We start from the raw sequence: 20,751 nt of genomic DNA, 5'->3' as shown, positions 1-20,751 counted from the left end.
GGGTGTTGTTATATTTCGGCTATTTCCGTTTGATCTTTTTTGTTAATAATGCTAAGATTCGCACCAAACTTTACAGTTTAATAGTGCATTCCAAGTTTTATGGAGGTGGGAAGAGTTGGCTACCTTAAAGGAATATAAGAGTGTTCATGACCAAATGAATTTTAATAAAGTTTGCTTTATCCAAAGTCTTAAAAAAAGCGGATAGATTGGTTTTCAAGTATGGAAAAGGAAACTGATAAGGCAAGGCATGTCTTAGGGTTTATATAGCAGTGTCAAACTTTTACTAAGCAAAATTTGAGAATTCATGGTACAGGATCACAATTTGGTACTAGCTGATTTAAATTTAAGTTACTTTGCTAGGTCGTTTGTTCGGTAATGCTCTTGGGGTTCCGTGGATTTATTTTTCTTAAGAGGGGAGGAGGATTTTCATCTTTATGGTGATAACCCAGCAAGGGTACAATCTAGTGCTAAAATTGTAATAAAAAGCAGAGCCTTACGCTGTACTATTATTTGCATTCAGGACCATCTGAATAAGTCTAAAGCTAGTTTACTCAGAAGTATTTTAATTACTTTTCTGAATTTGTGACTAATTTGACACATCCATATCCTGGATCTTATTCCGCAGAAATAATCTTGATAATCTAAACAAACAGAAATATAAAACTTACCCTTCCTGTCAGCAACTGCTGATAGCTTTCTTTCGAATGGTGGCGGGGCTTTTTCCTCTACTTTTGGTGTTTTCTCAAGTACAGGCCTAAGTTTTGGTTGCTCTGGGAGTCTATTTGGGGTTTTTGTTTTCTCTTTTGGAGCCGCCTCGACATGTCGTAGTTTTGGTTTTTCCAGCTTTCCTTCCCGTTTGACTGGTGCATCTGCAACTGTGTCGCTATCACTTTTCTCACTTACGTTACTATCACGTCTTTCCTCCTTGGGTTTAAGTGGGGGTGGTACCGGCTTCAATTTTGTGGTCATTACAGGAACTTTGATTTCACGTGATTGCAGTTTGGCTTCTTTAACGGTTGGCTGACCATTTTCTTTGGAAGCCGCGGATGTGTCGGGCTTTTTCGCCCATGGTGCCTTGTTGGTAGCAGCCGGCGTGGACTGGGCACCTGTTTCCTTAACCCATGGTGGACGGAATGTGGTGCGGCCACCACCGCCCGGACCTTTTTCAGCGTTATTGGACCCTGTTACTGGCATGGTTTCTTCGGAAATTTATTCGTCGCTTTTATTTGTTTTTTTCGTTGTGTTTTCCACGACCTAATTTCTTATATTATGAGAAATAAATTTTGTGGGAACTGCGGATCATTTTTTACTGATCCGGCCGGAACGATCGTGGATCGTGTATTTTCACTCGGAAGTTTTGTCAAGAACATCCAAAAATACTATTTGGGACACAGACGATACGTTTTGGAACACTTTCAGACGATCGGGGAACACTTGAAGCACTGCTGATTCTCACTTATTTTTAGATAAGGAAATTTATTATTTCACAGCGATGAGCAGGGGTATTTCCAGGACGTGTCATTTAATTTAATTTCGAACTGAAGATGAGAGATGCGAATTTTTGGTGGATTTCATTGAAATTCCTGGGTCTAGTCAAGGGTGACTCTCTACCGCCTCTACGTTGCCGCTTCGGAACGTATATGTTGAGTGCAATTTTTCCAAATTTATTTATAATCGAGTGGAGCAGCTGCGGCTATTCGAATCGCTGAAGCGTCAAAATTTCTCGTCGAAGATAGATATTCCTTGGTTTGCGCGTCTCGAACAGAATATTCCGTAGATTCCACTCTCTTTCTGAAAATTTCGTCGTTTCGTTGTCGAATCAATGCCAAAAATAAAATATGTATAAATTCTGTCACGATTTTCTTGAATTGAATTCAATTTAGCGAGGAATTATTGAATTTATTGTGCACGTTTGAATAGCGAAAACGGTTAGTCACAATATGCAAGTGATTTGTGAGGGAAACAAACACAAAACCATTCGACAAATGTATCACATAAAGGCTGAAAGAATGTTGCAAACAGTGTGCTTTCGTTTGAGAAAAAAATTTCAAAATTCCTGTGGCACTATATCTGGTTTCTGATTACTTCTAGATTTCAGGAAGCTCATCAGTAATACGAATCTTGAACTGCAAAACGCGGTCGGGAAGTCTGAGTTACTCAAGCGTTGCGAGTACGACCGAGATGGGACGATTGTGTAGGCGCACGGCTTATTTTTCTTTCAGATTCAATTCGAATTCTAAAAATATTTGGAAAATACGAAATACCGCCACTAAAAAACGGCTGGGATAGTTTTCACTGGAAAGGTTTATGCACTTTCTCCCAAAGCACACTGGCAGGTTTATCTGGATAGTCACACTTTCTCGACCGATTTCAGGAAATATGCGAGAACTAATTAGCGTATTTCACACACTGATGTACGCAAGGAAGGCTATCAAAAAATTCTTCAGCCCCTCAGTGATCAGATTTTGTATTACACTGAATTTTCTCAGATCTGAGTTTTATTGTATTTTTGGCAAAGGTTATTTTTAGTTGTGCGACGTCAGGCTGTGAAAGAGCCATCGTGCAAATGGGAAGGAGCGAGATGCTCAGTGGTGTCATCGACGAGAGGAAAATGGAAAAGCGCTGTCTGCTCAGACTGCGGAGAGTCTCAACTGTAGGCTGGCTATGCGTTTCGAATAATTTTCTTGATGACGATGTGTTTCCGCGGCGTTTTTTACTTTCGCGTGATGCTTTCCGTATTACTTACATTTTGGGTGCATATTTTCTCAATAAAATTTACGTTGCCTACCTATTTCGCGGAGATAGAGGCTTTGGACGGAGAACGCGGAGAGAAATGAAAATAGAGGAAAATTTGTTTTCACCATTATTTTCCAAAAGTAATTGGCAAATTTGCGGTTTCCTCTGTGTGTTCTAATTGTTGACGCAAATACATATGTATGGGCCTTGTAGACGCGCAAAATGAATGGCAATAATAAAATTTGTTCATTATTTCCTCTCACTTGGGGGACTGAGAAACCTTAATTGAAAGAAGTCTAATTGAACCTCGAATATAAGAATTCAATAAATAAAATTGACTTGTTATAGTGAAATTTGTGAGGAAAGGCAGAACTAAAACGTAACCGTCACTAAGGGGCTAGAAAGTTTCGGAAATTTCTGGTTCGTTTTTGCCTCAAACTCGGGTTATAGACTTTTGGAAAAATGATCAGTTATCATGGAATCTTATTCCGTTTTTGATCAATATGTGTTGAAACCTCAACATATGCTGTCAATTTTTCTATTTTTTCCTGATTTTCTCTGCGCTTCAAATCAACTTTATATCTTCTGCCAAACAAATGTGTCAAGAATCTGCCCTATGCACATTTCACAGTGAGGTTAGCTTCTAGTGGAGACAAAGGTACACCTCTACAGTCCATAATATTGGGTTGGGGAAAAATAAATGTCGTATTTGTGATCGAAATTTGACGCTTTATTTAACATAGAACAAGAATTATCCGATTTAAGTCAAATATGTGCAATTTTGTTCGCCATCAACCCGGGCTTTGGGCCGGCTCGCCGTGCTTCGACCATGATCTTTTTCCCCCACCCAATATATACTTTTTGACGGCTGCATATCCCACTTCTTCTTTCCCTTTTCTGGCGTCCCGGAGGGATCTATCCCGGCTTCATTTTTTTTATCAACGACCTTCCCCTTTCCTTACTTGTCCCTCTATGCTGTATGTCGACGACTTTAAGCTGTTTTCCGCTATATGGTCGCCTATGGACTGTGTTTCCCTTCAGTCTAACCTAGATACTCTGGTTCGTTGGTGCTCTGCTAATGTTTAACGCTAAACGTGAGAGAGTGTCACTCTGTGTGCTATTCGCTTAAATGCTCACCCACTTCTTTCTCCTACTCTCTTAACGGACATTCCTTATCGTACCTAAATTTCACTCAAGACCTCGGAGTCACTTTCGACAATAAGCCCCGTTTCGACACCCATTCCCTCGAAGTCACCAATCGAGGAGCAACATTGTCAGGCTTTATATTTCACTCCTCCTCTGATTTTGCCTGCATCCAACTCTCCCTAGCTCTCTTTAATTCCTTCGTGAGGAATGCCCTCATGCAACACGGTCTTAGATTGAATCTGAATAAAACTGAATTTTTGACGACTGATCCCCACCTGCCTAGAACTGAGCGATTTAAATATCTCGGGTCAATGCTATCAGCCAATGGAGAACTGCGCTCTGAAATTGCTTCATGCATTAACGCAACCTGGATGAAGTAGCGTTCCACAACTGGCGTTCTTTGTGAACGACGTATCATCGAACTCTCAAATTTAAAATTTACCACAATGTCGTCCGTCCTGTTACTCTCTATGGTTCTGAGTGTTGGCCGACTATATAAAACAATGAACGACGTCTTGCGGCAATGGAGACGAAGGTGTTACATGATTTGATCACATCCGAAATGAGGATATCCGCGATCGTTATGGAGTTGCACCGATCGTGGAAAAACTGCGAGAGAAGCGTCTTCCATGATATGGTCACGTAATTCCCACCAACGAGAATTCACTTGCCAAGATTGGTCTGAACATCGAAGTCGATGGTAAACGACCAACAGGTGGACCTAAACAACGGTGGCTTGATATGCTGGATGGGGATTTAAAAGCTTCGAGATTCCATCCAGATCAGGCATTTGATAGGCCCAAATGGCGAAACCAATCACGACGAGCCGACCCCACTTGTGAATGGGACAAAGGCTGAAGACAAAGAAGAAGACGGCTCCGTGATCTGGTCACTTTCCCGTAACTGTGGTTGTCTTGTCGTTGAAAATGTGCAACGTAAATTCGCCCGTTCCCTCTTCCTTAAGAAAAATTTGCCTCGTGTGATCTACCCCTGCCGCTTCCGCTTTCTGAACCACCTCTTCCCACAACAGCGTTGATCCTATCTGAATTTATGCACATTTTTCAAACTTTACCCGGGGCTGATCGACTGCTCCGCCTGCGTCTTATAATACACGTAGCGCTGATATTTTCAACGTGCCCTTCTCAAAGCTCGAATTCTACTTCCATTCCCCGATTCCCAGACTTTGCTCAAGTTACAACGCACAACAGCTTGGTTCTTTAAACTTCTTTTCTTTAAGTAGTTTATGATTCAAACTTAAGATTATTCCTTTCTTCTCCTCCTGACCGTTAAATAAATAAGCTGTGAGAGCTAGTCCTTGCATATATAGGTTTCCTCCAAAGAAGCTTGTTGCTTCAAATATTTAAATATTTCACTTCTTTAGGAAGTTGAAGTGTTTTTGCTCTCATATTTGAAAGGTAATGTTTATTCAGTTTTGTCTTTTCTTTAACTAATACCACCGTGATTTTATGTGAATTTATTGAAACCCATGTCTGTGACACAAATTATCAATCAAATCTCCGTTTTCAACATCCTCAATCAAATCGGGGTTGTATATTTCTACACATACCTACTTTCGGGCTTTGATATCAGGATTATCCCATCCTTCTGCCAAGAGCTTGACACGTAGCCCAAATTTCACCAAATCTTTTACTGCATTTACGTCCGATAATATGGCAAACTTCTTAAGAGCACTCTAAAAGAGTTAGATTTGGAATTTTCAATTGAGCTTCTATGGTTGGAGAAACGGTAATATTGAGATACACTGCAATCCATTTTTTGATGCCTCCTCGAAGGCCTTCTCCTCCCCTTCACTTCTTTGTTCGTTCGAAATCGTTTCCCATTCATGTGCATCTTCAGGGAAGTAAACAGATGGCAATCCGAAGGTGTATAGTGATATGAATGATTAAAGACGTCCCATTCCGGTGAATCCAGGAGTTGCTTCGTGATATTGGTCGTATGAATTCTGGATTTATCAGGTAGCGGGCAGACCTCCTCCGTCAGTACTCTATTCCTTCTATTCTGAATCTTTTTTTTTTTTAAGATTTCGCAGTATCCTGCGTTGAGGGTCTCTCCTGAGCAAAATATTCAATCAGGCCTTTTTTGGTCCCAAAACACAGGTTCCACTTTTTGACTGAAATTGTCGTTTTGAATTTTTAGCGAATGTCTCAGACCGTTGAAAAATGTTCTCGAGAGTGATCCTGCTGTTTTTATCTGGCTTCACCCTTTGGTCAAGATCAGCTTACTCACTCTTATCAATCTAGTTGGAGTACAAAATTCTTTCATAGCCGTATACACTTTCACCTTGGCTGTTCTATCATAGACGGCCGTGAAGTCGATGAAAGAATGGTACAACTGATGACCATATTCCAACAGTTTTTCCATTGTAAGCCGCACAGAGAAAATCTGATTTGTTGCTGATTCGCCTGGAATGAAGCTTCCTTGGTATGGGCCGATGATATTGTGGGCATATGGGGTTATTTGACCTAGCAAGATAGGTATATAGTTATCTTATAAATGCAACGTGATAATTCTATAATTGCTGCACTGAGTTATACCTCTTTTTCATGTAGGGGTCGGATATAATGCCTTTTTGCCAATCATCAGATATTGATTCGCTGTTCCATACCTTAAGCATAAGTTGATGACTATACGGTCGTAGATCAGATTTCCTTTTGTCTCGACAGGATGAATATCGAGGAGTATATGGCTTCATCCCGTTGACTTGCGCGCCTGATGCGATTGATCTTTGTTTTTTTTCGAGTTGACAAAGCGGTTCTCTATGGCTGTCTTTCTCTATCTGTGAAGGCCATTTTCCGCTTGATGATGTTCGTGGTAGGTGTTTGCGCGTGTCCGCGTACTTTGAGAGTGCAGCATTGTCCGGTATGCAGTATCCTTCCGTTCCATTCATCGAAACAGCCGTTCCGACTTTTTTTTGCGGGGCTAAATATTTTTGTGAGCGCACCAATGTAAGTTGTTCAGGTAGTTGGGAAGATCATTTGATGATGGTTCATCTCCACGACCTCTGTTAACTGCAATTATTGCAGCATCCATTTCTCCATTGTAGATGTTATCTAGGGCTTTGTTAAGGATGGCTTCAGTATTCACTCGCACTTAATTGTCAGAGGGGATTCTAGGCGGTGTTGTCAGCCCGGAGCACCAAGGCAATGAGTATTGGTGTCTCTATAAGTTCGGACCTTCATCAAGGCTGATGGTGGACGTGGTCAATTTCGTTGAAAGAGATCCCGTCAGAAGGGGCTCATGTTTGGGGACCGCTTTCCAGGCGAACCGACGTATCGCCTGAATACGGACTCCGTCCCTACTCAGCTTTTAAAATCTCTCTTGGGGTAGGCTTCGAGGGTTCATTCCACTGTTTCGTAGAAGGTATCCTTTGACTCTGCAGTCTCTTCTGTAGGGGTGTGAATGTTAATCTCCCGAGATTATCGTTGTTTCCTAAATGACCTCTACATATCCATATTGTGTCGCTCCCTAATGTAACATGTTTTTCGCATAAGTAGCACCACATCTAATAATCTTGGTACGATTCCCAAATTACTGCTAGATTTTCATTACAATCTGGGATGGTTTGTTAGAGCCTAATACGGTTTACACTATCACCCAAATTTGCTAAGTTTGTCCAGATCCGTTTTCAACTATAGAAGGACATTGTCGTAGGACGTATCTCCTTCCTTGGAAATAATTATTATTTCCAGGCGGATCTTCTTTTCGTCGTTTTTCCTCTTTTTGCAGCTTATCTTTCTTCACGTTCAGACGTCCAATGTTAGATTGCTTTACTTTTGCAGGTTCTAAGGCCGTAATAGAAAAATTAGTAGCTTTCGCCAGTTGTATCAATTTGCTAAGTGAAAGAAACTATGAAACGCTCTTTCCGTTTGCACTCTTTCACATTCGCACTTTGCACGAAAAATTTCTTTCATTTCGATCCAGCGACTATCCGCCTTGCTTAAACAGCAATTTTAAGGTACTACGAACTCGAGTGCCGTGAACGTTATCGTCGGTATTGATCTACCAAGCTTGGAATTCTTCCGAAAGAGATTCTATTTGGATCTTGTTTCCAATCCACTATTATCTCTTGCACCATTAGTAGTTTCTCGTTAGTGAGACACTATGTTCGCTGTATATTGGTGGCTGCGGGTCGTCGTTCTTTTACTTCCAAATATTGTCAGTACTGGATTTTCGGTGCACTGTACCTTAGGGACATTTCCTTTCCCCATTTTTCTCTGTTTGTGGGCTAGAAAAGCAACATTAAGCTTTCTGAAGTACCACACCTTATTCGTAGGTAGTACACCTTCGGCAGTGAGAATTGTAGGGTAGGCCGATTCTGGCAACACTAGTAGTTCGTGCACGCGTTTGCATGGGTCTGGTCCAAAGTTCTTACGATCGGATCTTTGGCCATCCTATAGCCAAATTATCTACGATTCGACACAGGTGGTGAGGCTTCGCTATCTGATGTCGGCGCTTGTTCAGTAGAGCCCTGCTTGCTCAGCCCATCGGCCTAATCATTTCCTCCGTCTAGGACGTTATATGGCGGAATGTGCTGTAGAGCCCCGTAGCAACTGCACATGTGGTTGTTTGAATGCTATTAAGCTTTGTTCTATTGTACGTCTTGCTCAGCGCCTGCACTACACAATGGAACCATACGTTACGATGGAAAGAACCGCAGCTGCGTTCATTCAGAGAGCTGTCCTCGGTCGAAAATCCTATTTCTTTACAAAGGTTCTCTTGCAGGCATAGAACGCTAGTAAAATTCGGCTACTTTTATCTTGGTGGTGAATGGCGTCAGCTCCATTTTAGTAGAATTTATGCCGGGACCGCATCTCAGCGCATATGAACATCCTTTCTAACGCGCCCTCCAAAATTTCGCTTATAGCGAAGGGAAACGTAGCTGACACCAATGTCACCAAATCGTCGGTATCTGCCACTATCTTCACCTCGCTCCTGCCCAATATTCGTAGAATCTCATCCATCATTATCAAGTAGAGTCGCCCTAGGGAGTCCACCTACTGACAGTTCTGGTCAACCTCTTAAATCAGATTAGATTCTCCTGGTTGTTAGCATGGATACCATGCAAGCCTCCTTGATGAATTTGGTGTTTACGTTGTTGAATGCTCTCTCTCTAGCCGGAAAGCCAGCTAAGGTATATTGCTTGTATCGCCGTGTACAGTCGCCGACCGCTCAATCGTGCTAACTGCCTCGGGGAAAGCAGTTTCTGTGGGAGTATTGCGGGCTGAAATTTTTCCAGGATATATTCTTCAATATGAAAGAGATGCCTCTCCCAGAGCCCCGACCTTTGGCTCTAGTTCGTCTGTTGTGCCAATGTTACCATTCTGAGCACCAGAGAGTTTGTTCTTGATAACTTGACCAAACTTCCTCCAGTTGATGGTTTTCTGAAGGTACCTTTATAGTGAGATTTCGACTGAAAAGTATCCAACTGCGATCTAAGAAGAATCTTTGGTCAGATACTCTTCAGTTTTCCATCTTGAAAGTCCCTTTGCAGTTTAGTAGGGTTGTATTAAGGACGTTCTTCCAACCGTTATAGTTCTCCAAGGTAGATAAATGGAAGGTTGGTGTACTGGTCCGTGTTACACGCCCATGGGTTTGTGTTAATATTCAAGTCAAAGGGAGATTCACCTCTTTCGTTGATTTCCAAGCTGGACTAAAACGGATGCCTCGTTTTAGCGTCGATCTTATGAACAGGTTGGCTTTTCTGGCTCCTTTGCTACTCTTGTTTTGTTGTTCAACCTCATCCTGAGACTGATTGCGCTTGAAAGCGGTAGGTTTCGCCTTCTGTTGGTTTCCCAGGCATTCGTTATTGTATTTAGCGAAGTTTTTTCATCCCGCTCGTTCATTTTAGCTGTCTCTTTATTTTTCGCAATCTTACTTAGAATATAGATGACCTTCTAGTACAGGCTCTTGAGCAGGACTCCATTGGACGAGAGCTAGAAACTGCTAGTCCGTCTATCCCCTCGTACTCGTAGGTTCATTTTATTGATTCCAACATAGAGGTGCTAGGATTGGTATCGACGCTACTGTCATCCACGGCTGCTGTATCTTGGCTGGATCCTGAGTACAAGTTTTGGTTTCACGGTAACCCGGAAAAAAACTCGGCCGTAGCTAGCCCGGCCAACTGAGTAAGGTGTTATTTGAAACTGAAGGCGCGCTATGTATTCAAAGTTTTCATACTAGAAGCCAAGCTCCCGATTGGTCATGAATCCTTCGGCGTATGCTGTTCCACTTTGACTTGGTAACCTAATAACACATTTACCAACGAAGGGAGGACGGTCTCCGAACTCTTGTTTCAGTTCATCACCCTTCAGATTGGCACAACCAGCAGGCGAACAAATGCTGGTCGATTGGATGAATCTAGTCCCAGCCCGGCCTTGCTCGCCCGAAGACGATCTCTAGCGGCCAGGTCGTGTGAGGACTTGACAAATTAAGCAACCTTAACCTGAAGCAGCACCATCAGACCAGGCCTGCAAATTCTGGTGTTTGATTCAAAATTTTTGTCACAGCCCTGGTTCCAACTCCGACTTTGCCTTTGACAAGCCATGCGATTTTCTTTTTCTTTTCCGATAAGAGTATATAGGGTCTACCACTTTTATGAAGTTCCTCGAGCTGCACTTAGCCCCTTCGGTTTCAATTGCTTTAATGGCTCACTCTAGGATCATCTACATTTCCGCTATAATTTCCGTAATTATTGTGCTTCTTTGGGACAGGATGGGTTATTTGTAATGGATGTGTATTCTGTGGCAGACATGTTGGTTTGTAACCGGGCGCTGCTGTTTGAATTAGGTTTATATCGCAATTTGACGTACGTCAAATTTTTGTTGATTTTCAAAATGAAGCTACGACTAAGCTCCTTTCTTTGCTAACATGATAGGCGGAGGATGCACTCTTTCGTAGTATTTTGACGGAATGGTATTCTTGTTTCCTATGTGGACTTCCTGTTGTTCTTTGGCTTCTTCCCGCATTTCTGTCAATGGTTTTTTCTACGTCTACGCAGTTTCAGAATCTCTTGAAGCGTTTACTAAATTTAAATTGACATTCTAATTTATCACCAGAGTATTTACCAGTGCCTGCAAATTGGTAGTTCTTCCCAAAAGGATCTTGTACTTTCCAAACATTCCCTTCCCCCTTTTCTATCTAATTAATTGCCTGACACGAACTAACAACTGTTCTTTTTTCAGTGGAAAAGATTCATATACATAAGTTTGCAATAAATTTTCACATTTTTCGCCTTGAGAAATAAATAATTCTCGTATTTGTTTTTGTCTATGGCGTCACTTGAGCAATCCTCGTAAGAATGTTGGGAGCTGAGAAACGAAGATTTTTTCAAGCTCCTCCATTGTGCGATGTTGGTGATGCGACCCAGTTCAGTATTGTGTCATGGGAAATGCGGGAATGAATGGAGGAAATTGGGTGAGATGGATATTCTTTATATGCGAAAAATTATGTGGTGTGATATGTGGATTAGGTGAATGACTATAAACAATTTAGAATGAGACGTTTAGGATAGTTTAGGTTCCATTTAGATTGGTTGAGAGTGAAAGTATTTTTTGGTATTATGCGGGCTTATTTTTGGAATATTCGAGATTTTTCATCTCGATAAAGATGACTTTTTCATTGTTGGATTATTATCGGAAAACTATTCAAGAGCAATGATCAAAATAGATGTTGCTTTCGGTACCGAGCCAACAACCCTTGAAGTAAAAAGTGATGGCTTCACCTTAGATTACCTATATTTGGCGATATTTTCCCCAAGTATGGATCTAATTGTACACTTCTTTGCGGATGTAGTACTCTTTAATATGTTCAGGTTCTGATCGACCGTACGTCCTGGGTACCTGAGTGCTGTTTTTCTTCGTCTGGCCGTCCCGTTTGAAAAGTTGCAATTTCTAGTTTGATGGCCACTTTGATTTAATTTGTGAAGTCGATGACGGTCACCTCGTTATGGACTTGCAAATATATTACGCTATTAGCATTATCAAGAAGAGAAATTTAAGGGTTGATAGCCTTGTGTTGTAGTAAGTCGACCAGCATACTACCACTTCCACTGTATGTATGTTGTAGAATTGTTGATGATTTGAAGCCAGCTATTTGCTGTCGTAGACTCCTCCCAGATCGTATCGTTGTTCATGATCATCTGCATGTAACATCTCAGTTTGTTCGCATCAAGCACACAGTTGGGCACATCGTTCACTTTCTTTGTCACTTTAGGTATAGAGGTTTAATCTTGTTCAAGACTACGTGTCAGCGAGGCCTGGTCAGGTTTAATTCAAGTCGACTGCGAGTGTGGTGGCGTCGAATTGAGTCACCAGATACAAGAGCCACTCCTACATCAGGAGGGATGGCCATGGGGGTATAGTAAATTGTACTCGTATTTGTCGGTTATACATAAATATCGAATTTGGATTTGTTTTATTTCCTTCCGCAACGACATTTGTTCTGGTGGTAATCTCTGAATCTCATATAATGGGCTTATTTTCGTCAGGACATTCGTAATCACGCTTATCAGCGCTTCTTTGTCTACGACCCTCAATAGATAACTATGACCGTCCAATGCAGACGAAGCGATGCGTTGTGTTTATTTTGTTAGGCTTATCCTAGTGGACTTTTCCTTTTCCTCTTCACTTCTGGGAAGTCAAGAAACTCATCGACATTGCGAGTGGCATCCTTGCTTTTGAAATTTAGATGTTTTATCAGCACGTCAAAACGGATAGCGGCCTCTACTTTTGTAGCGTCCCTGCACATCGCCTGCGACTGGCATAGAACATCAGTCACATCTTGGCGATTCTTGAGTATATTGTATGGAAAATGCACTTCGATCTGTAATTCTCGTCGAATGAGTCTAGATCGTCATAATTTCGCCACGTGGTATCGAGCGCCTGGCTCATATTCATATGCCGAAATGATCTGTACAAACAGTTTTCGAAATGATAGAAACAGTATAGCTAGCTCGTCACTAAGACGACTAAGATAATCCATTAGCTATTGTTTCCGTTGCTTCGCATACCATACACAAATGAGACACCGATGTATCTCTTTGTATATTACTTTCTGATCATTCAGAATCCTGTACCTGCTGGGGCGCTTCCATGAACTGTGTGCATGGACGCTTCTTGAACGGCTGAGTGATGCAGTGATCCCGATCCTTAGCAGATCCTGATAATGAAGGAATGCTTGTATGTATGTTTCCCTTAACCACCTTGATTTCTTCCGCGAATGCTGACTGTTCGATACGTCGTAGCTCTCTTCATCGATTTTGCTACTATTCAACAGCGAAGATCGGTCCTTTCAATTTTGGTGAAAATCGGATGAGATGTTGTACTATCTTTACGGGTTTTCCCAAATTAGAATATTGTGTTAGCAAATTGAATACGTTTGATATCCCCAGGTAACAAGCGACTTCCATCATAAATTATATCTTCGTAATTTCCCTGGGCTGACGTCTCTTGAAGCATAATCAGCGGGGTTCTGTTTTGATTTGACGTGTCCCCAAGTCCAGATCTTTTTACCAATGTCCTGAATTTTTGCCACTCGAATGGCGAAGTAATTTTTCAGTTCCGCCGATTTCTTGTTCAACCAAGCTAGTATAATCGTGTAGTCATTCCAACAATATATAGGTGCTTTATCTAGCTGCAATGTTGGGATTACCGAGGCTATCAATTCCGCTAATAATAATACCCCGTTGAGTTTCAGTCATTTTTGCTTTCAAGGGCTTCACGAGAGTTTTTGATGCACATCAATATTCTCAGGATGGTTACCCAGGACATCTGCCTCGTGATTACCAAGATAGCTTTATCATTGTCGAACAATAACTGGATCATATAAGCGGTCGATATTGAACTTGGGGTTTGCAGCACTCCAATCCTGCGGGTGGTGGCGGATACAACACGCAAGCGGAGGCAAGCAACCATTTGAAAGTGGCTGAAATCAGGTACTCTCTTGACACGCGCATGCGCGAAGTGATCAGTCTGATTGTTCGTGGAGTGTCCGTCAGTCGGCAATGGAAGCTGGACAGATCCACACACTTTCCACCATTATCTTTACGGTCGCCAAGATCGTGTTTCCCAATCACATGTCCGAGAAAGGTGTTGTCAGAGCCCACGTTGGCATTAAAATCACCCATCACGGTCACAATGTCTACTTTAGGAATCTTCTCCTGAATTGTGTGTAATTGCTCATAGAAAGAACCCTTCCCTACTTAAGCCCTCTGAGGACCCCGGATATCGTTGTCGAGGGGTGTGGCAAAGCTCGCAGCCGAAAAGTTAGTCACTATTCGAGGCGTTGTTGATATTTTAGTCAAATTGAAGTTTCAAAATTTGCAGGTTGATAGCCCACAAGTTTTTATTCCCTCTAGTGGTTTTACGAGTAGTCTTAAGCCCCAACTTAGGAATCTGCCCTGGTACGCCCTGGGCTTCAGCACTACTCCAATGTTCTCTCTGAAAATTGCCCCTGCCGTTACTCCAGATTCAGCTTTTGCGTGGTGGAAGTGGTATCGAGCGCCAATCTTCTGTGGAAATCTTTATTGTGACCAATAACGAGGTGCAGAAGCTTTTCCGTTTCAATTGCTGCGCTGTCACCATGTGTGTCCCTGTTATATTGTCCCCAGCGTCTGTCGGCAGTTCTACTCCCTCTCACCCTGAAAATTTAAGTATTAGCTATTCCGCCGTGTCCTCCGTCACAAAGTCTAGCAGCATGAGACCTGGTCGAAAGTGTATGCCGGTGAACACGACCTCCGTACTTCATCCATCACACATCTGCTTGATGAAAAAGTCTTCTTTGCCATTGTCATAGAATGTCTTCAGAAACCATAATTGAAGCAATGCTGCATAGCGAGGACATGTGGAACAGAGTGGCACGTAATAGCCGAGGCATTCTTAAGTTGACAAGGATAGAAGGAGTAACTCCGCCGGGATTCAAAGAGCGCTTGCTTTAAGTGCTTCATGTTTGGGCATTTCGCGAAGGCGTCGAACGTCCGGTCGGTGCAGAAAGTGTGGGGGGAAAGGCCATATTGCCAGGGAGTGCAATAGCGAACACAAATGCCTATTGTTCGGCGGAAACTAGAGACGAGATGATTCGCCTATTCCCCGGAATTCAGGACTGGTCTGACTTTAATGATGTTTATTTAAATAATCGCCAATCATTGATGGGTCGCTCAGAATTTGCTTGTCATAATCGAACCTTACAGAAACCATTACGGTAGCGTATGGGTAACATATTCGACTGATGAGCGGCGGTGTGGGCATGCGTTAAGCCATAAAACATACTAGGAGCACAGGAGCCTGTGAGTTTGTGTGGCAGAAAATAAGTGCTGTATGTGTGTACAGCTGCTGCGCCCTAACAAGTCTGACATTGTCTGAATTTGAGGAACTGCTTGACAATCTTGTTCTCGACGCAAGGGAACGAAGTCGAAAGGTAATTGCCGGTGACTTCAACTGTTGGGACCACAAATGCCCATTAGAAGCTTTTGCACAGTTAGATATAATTTTTGCGAACGAAGGTCTTGTAAGGGCTTTTCGGAAAGGAGGATCTTCCTCAATGGTATACCTGACCTTTGTCTCGGGACCGAGAGAAATTTCAGGCTGATCTGTAAAAGTTTTGGATGATCTGACCTTCATAGAGATGTGGCTGGAGCAACCTGATAAAGAAGTTGGTCTATTTAACACAACGTAACGCCAAAGCATCTAACGTCTCCATGCCTAAGAGATGCAAATACTGGTGGAATAGTGAATTGGCCAACCAGACGAATAGCTCAGAGGGTGTTAGGTAGAATTGATCAGAGACAAAAAGGGCATGCCTATAGGGGAGTCCGCAAATCTTCAAGTTCGCAAGTAGAGCAAGCTGGAATGCTCCAAGGCACTCTTCTCAGAAATAGACGTAGATCCTTGGGAGAGTGCCTATAGAAACGCGATGGGACAATTTGGAGTTCGTCCATCTCTGCAGATCAAGTCCCAAGTCCTTTGCGAAAAATCATACATCCATTTACCTCTGAATGTGACGATAGAGGCGAATTGGTGAAGATCTGTAGAATAGGGGAAAATAAAGCACGAGCCTGGATGGCATACCGCCGTAATCGACGGCATACGGAATAGGGCCCTTAAGATCACCGTGAATTTCAGACCGGACATATTCGCTAAATTGTTCAAAACGTTCATTTCCGATGGGATATTTCCTTCAGCGTGGAGGTGACAGAAGTCAGTACTGCTGCTTAAGATTGGTAAAACTCCAGGGGAACCGTCCTCATATACGATATAAATTCATATAGCTTCTAGACACAGTGGGAAAATTATTGGAGCGGGTAATTTACTGTAGATTACTCGTTAATATTGCGTGATGGCGACCCTGGACGGGAGAAATGCATTCAGTGTGGCCAAATGGAACTTAAAATTGGTATTTCCGCTTATCGCGCTGCGACTGTCAACGGATATTTACAAGAGTGGAGGCTCTGGGATTACACTGATGATGGACTCCAAAAGTACGTTGTCTCCATCGGTGTTCCACAGGACTTTGTACTCTTCGGGTCCATTATCGGAGTAATCCCTGAACCTTCTCCGTCCTCCGTTGTCTCTGCGTGTGCTCCACAGGACTTCATACCAGGCCCTCTACTGTGGAACATTATGTACAACGATGTACGGTTGGCTAGAGAGTTATAGTGTGAAACTTGGTGCGGGAAAAAATGATGCGATCCCCATCACTAAGTGCCGTCTCATTTAGCGCTAATAAACTGGGTATAATTTACGGAAGAATAGCCCTAAGGGTACGTGTAAGGACGGTCTCAGATCTCTCCTTTATCGTAAACGAAGAATTGGGCCTGCCATCAAGAAGTGGTTAGAGAGACGGCTTGGTAAGGTCAATTATGATCTTATTCTGTTTCTCACGGGGCATGGAGGATATCACCAGTACAGGAACAGTACAGGCGATGGAGTCGCAGACGACCAAGACCACGTATTTTTCCACTGTTCAAGATTCGTGGAAGAAACGAGGAAGCTAAAGGAAATTCTAGGAGAGATGCTAACGTCAGAAAATCAGGTGCACGTCGAGAAGATTGGGATGCGATCAATCCATAATCGCCTCGCATAGGGGACTAGGAAAGTTATGGACGCCGCGTATAGAAGAAAGGAGACCAAACTATAGTGATCTAACTCCATGACGTGACGTAATAAATTCTGGTGGTTCCACGGGCTTCTGAGAAAAAAAGGTCTGTGTCTTCTCTTTTGTATTTATATTTATATACAGCTTAAGTGTATGCACATCATTTACTTGACTTTACATCTACCTGACATATGTATTTATTCTAAGCTAATAAATTAATTAAACTACGATAATTATATACACATCAGAGAGGGTTGATTGCATTGCTAATCATACGTTGATTTTTTTATTGCTCTGTGACGGGAACGCTGACCAATGTGGCCAAGTAGTAATTTCATCAAAAAGCCTGTCTCCCGGACACTCCGTATCCCTTACTTGTCGATGACCCAACAACTTAAAGTCCTTAGCTATGAATTCCTTTGAGACTCCGTAATCAATCAAATTATGAACAGCTTCCAGCATATTTGGCGGTGGGAGTTTGACTGCATGAGAGAGAAAAAGGAGAATTAATACGAAATTTCCATCCATTACCGCAATTGAATTAAATTGTCCATAAATAAGTTTTCATGTTTTGAATCTTTTTGGGGAGCCCCGAAATATGGTTGAAACGGTTAGCATATCCCGGGGCCCCAATTGAATATTTATAACTCCATTGAAGACCCTTTGTGAAAACTTATCCATGGAGCCAAGTTAAAATATGGAAATACGCTCATCACTAACTATAATAAATACATACATCGCCAATCGCCAATAACACATATGCCAACACTTCGATTATTATAGCCTGGGGCGTGTGCTCCAACCACATTGAATCCTCGTCCCTCATAAATATTTCCATCGCCTCCGATAGCAAATGTATATCCAATATCATTCCAACCCCTACCGATCTGATGGAATTCCTGCATGGATCGCATGGCAGCCTTACAGTCGTCCGTTGTGAAACATGCCCCGGGCTGATAGGAATGGTGAATTATAACGTATGGTGAGGGTCCTCTAAATTTTTCCACAAGCTTCGCTGGTTTCGCGCCCCATTCTTCACGTGTTACGTATGCCATCATGATGTTGGGCAGCAAAGCTATTAGTAGGAGAACGAAAATTGGAACTGAAAGAAATGGTCGCTTTCAGGTTTTCGGTTAGTCCTGGGTTAGTCAAATAACAGAGAACAGGAGGAAGAAAAGATAATGGTGAATGGATTACATTAATCGGGTTAGATTTGCGGTTAGACGTGTGTGGGTAATGTGTTAGAGATGAGAATGCCCTTTGACCTGTAAGGTTTTGTTGTTTTTCAACTGAGCTAAGCAGCAGAATCCTTTCTCCTCTGAATACATTTTTGTGTTCCCTTTTTTCGGTTCATTTCCTTCCTCGGGGAAAAATCATTAATCCTATTCCGGTCTTTGTGTGAAAATTCCAAAATCAACAAATACAAAAGCTTTTAACACAACAACAATTTATTCTTCTTTTACAGTTTACTGTTTGGTGAAATTTTGTTTATTAAAGTAGACCTGGGGAGAGCGGTCCAGTGAGACCAAGTGATTATCTCCCCGAAAAGTCTATCGCCAGGACATTCGGTCTCTTTCACTTGCCTGTGACCTAATAATTTGTAATCTTTCACAATATATCCACTGGATATACCGTACTCAATTAATTTATGGGTTGCTTCCAGCATCTTTTCCGTGGGTAGTTCCGCTGTAAAAAATTTAAAATCGAATAAATAATTGATAACCGACGGTTTTTTCACCGATGGTTCCCGAGTTGAGGGGGTATTCTTGGTACCGGTAGGATTTGAATCTTATATTTGGACAAAAGATACTGATTGTTATGTGATGAGTTAGTATTGATTTTACTGAAACAATATAAGAGGCTACATTTTGAAGTCAACCTTTGGCCTGTTGGTTTAATTCGTTTGTCAAACAAGCGTCAAAGTGAACCTAGTTATAGGCGCAGTGATTGAATACTAATTGACAACGAATTTAAGACTTCGATAATCAAAGACGACCAATTGAAGAATTCTCGACTAAATGCTGTATTATAACTTCACTATCGGTTTGGTCCTCTAGTTTCATGGGATACTTCTGCAAATTTCGTCCTTATTCAGCATATATGCGATTTGTTATAGCGGCTTGGTCTCACTTTCTGTTAGATATTCGAAAAAGCAGGCTTGATTATGGTGTTCACATTATTCGCAGCTGATCATTCTCTAAATCTGACAATATCGGAAGCGAAAACTTGTAAGGAGCGTCATCATAGGAGGTCTTCATTTTTGTTGTTTATTGTCGTCATTTCTAAACAAGTCTGCTCCCGTATTTTCATCCGGGTTTCGTTTCAGATTTTTTTCTATTCAGCTCAGGCTTTGACCTCTGCTCCCTCTCTTTTCGTAGCCGATGAAGATTGTAAGGGGTTGTGTTTTCCCCTTTGTTGTGCGGGTATGCAGAAAGTCAGACACTAGGAACATGAACGACCATCTCTCTAAGAAGTAGATTGATCGATTTTCGTCTGCAGATCTCCCTGAGGACGTTGTGTCTACTGTTTGTGATGTCTTGCCTAAATTTAGCAAACTAGAGGTACAACCAAGTTTCAGACGAAAGAGTCCATCAAATATCCGTTTATCCAACTTATGTGGGCAGGTATTTCCAAATATGCTCCAGTTTTTGGCAGACTTGCTTGGAAATTTTTCTAAGTGCGGCGTTGTATTTCCGACTTTCCGTAAAGGGGTGGGCTGCTTCCTCTTTTGTCTTCTTTAGTCTTAATAGAGGACGGAATTGCAATGCATATCGTCCGATCTAATCGTTATCTTATATCATGAACATTTTTGAACGCAGCCGAATAACTGTGACCCAGGCCGGGTTTGACAAGAACTGCAGAACTGCTGACGTAATGCGCGCTGCACGGTTTCTTACGGAGAAACACTATGAGAAACATAGTCCTCTTTACTTTGCATTCGTGGATCTAGATAAGGTTTTTGACCGTCTGGTACTCAAATTCATCTGGTATATGCTACGGCAACACCGGGCCTCAGTGGAACAGGTACTATCACTACCAATGACACTGATCTGCCGTGAACTCGAAGTACTAAGTAAGATTTCCATGTTGTTCGTTCTTGAGACTATCCATTGGAAAGCCTATCGGCCGCACCGTTACAGACCTACATTATATAAAAGACCTGCTCTTAAATTGAGGTATTAATATCCATGCAACTCGTCCGTATTTTTTAGGATCCCTTAATCCGTATGGGTCTGGATGAAACAGTCTGGCTACAGTAGAAGTTGAAGACGCGGCAGACCCTGTCTCAACTGAAGCTATGGCGTAGGCCAAGGCGCCAGACAGCTTTTAGTGATATCCAATTGATGGATTTCGGCGCAACCTCGGGATGTCTGGAGCTCCTCACTAAGGCAGGCCTAGACCGGTTGCTGTGCCGTTGATAATGAAGATGTTATTATATCTGACTAGTGGAATCTACAACATTGGAGAAGAGGACGAAATCAAGCGGTCTTTTTCAGAGCTATCTTATCATGGCTGCTATGTTAGGGACTTTTCAGACGCTTGCAGTCACATTAAATGGATATTTTTGCCTTCTCTTGTAATGATGGTCTGACTCATTCGATAGAATATTTATATGGATCATTCCATGTCTCTTGGTTATAGCGCTACGTTTTGAGGGATGATTTTCAATTACTCACCTGAGTAGATAAGGGAAACTCAATTTTACCAAAGTAGACTTAATACAACCCTAGCTGTCTAAATTAAACACATTTTTGATGT

At 42.1% G+C, this 20,751-nt stretch overlaps 4 protein-coding genes across 7 annotated transcripts in view; 1 reads left to right on the top strand and 3 right to left on the bottom strand.

Moving 5' to 3' along the window:
- LOC119658688 (glutamic acid-rich protein) overlaps positions 1–2,478 on the bottom strand; it is a 33,324-nt gene extending 30,846 nt beyond the window's left edge. Inside the window, exons 1-2 of one of the 2 annotated variants that reach the window (XM_038066274.1) lie at positions 2,086–2,478; positions 669–1,791 (exon numbers count right to left, since the gene is read on the bottom strand). In XM_038066274.1, the coding sequence (XP_037922202.1) occupies positions 669–1,194 (526 nt within the window). In that variant the 5' untranslated portion in view covers positions 1,195–1,791; positions 2,086–2,478. Of the gene's footprint in view, positions 1–668 lie in introns of both variants that reach the window. The other variant, XM_038066273.1, reaches the window with a different exon arrangement.
- LOC119658690 (trichoplein keratin filament-binding protein) overlaps positions 1–20,751 on the top strand; it is a 167,329-nt gene that overhangs the window by 36,013 nt on the left and 110,565 nt on the right. The window lies entirely within an intron of this gene.
- The window catches only part of LOC119658691 (peptidoglycan recognition protein 3-like), a 75,997-nt gene continuing 72,351 nt past the window's right edge, over positions 17,106–20,751 (bottom strand). Inside the window, exons 4-5 of the mRNA XM_038066276.1 lie at positions 17,729–18,067; positions 17,106–17,474 (exon numbers count right to left, since the gene is read on the bottom strand). Coding sequence (XP_037922204.1) covers positions 17,263–17,474; positions 17,729–18,067 — 551 coding nt within the window. The 3' untranslated portion in view covers positions 17,106–17,262. The remainder of the gene's footprint in view (positions 17,475–17,728; positions 18,068–20,751) is intronic.
- LOC119658693 (peptidoglycan-recognition protein LB-like) overlaps positions 18,423–20,751 on the bottom strand; it is a 47,259-nt gene continuing 44,930 nt past the window's right edge. For all 3 annotated transcript variants that reach the window (XM_038066279.1, XM_038066280.1, XM_038066281.1), the window contains exon 3: positions 18,423–18,678. In XM_038066279.1, coding sequence (XP_037922207.1) covers positions 18,452–18,678 — 227 coding nt within the window. In that variant the 3' untranslated portion in view covers positions 18,423–18,451. The remainder of the gene's footprint in view (positions 18,679–20,751) is intronic.

This window comes from Hermetia illucens, chromosome 6 (genome assembly GCF_905115235.1).
Source record: "Hermetia illucens chromosome 6, iHerIll2.2.curated.20191125, whole genome shotgun sequence".
Taxonomy (NCBI): domain Eukaryota; kingdom Metazoa; phylum Arthropoda; class Insecta; order Diptera; family Stratiomyidae; genus Hermetia; species Hermetia illucens.
The sequence above is the reverse complement of the archived record's forward strand: the minus strand, read 5'-3'. Positions and strand labels throughout refer to the sequence as shown.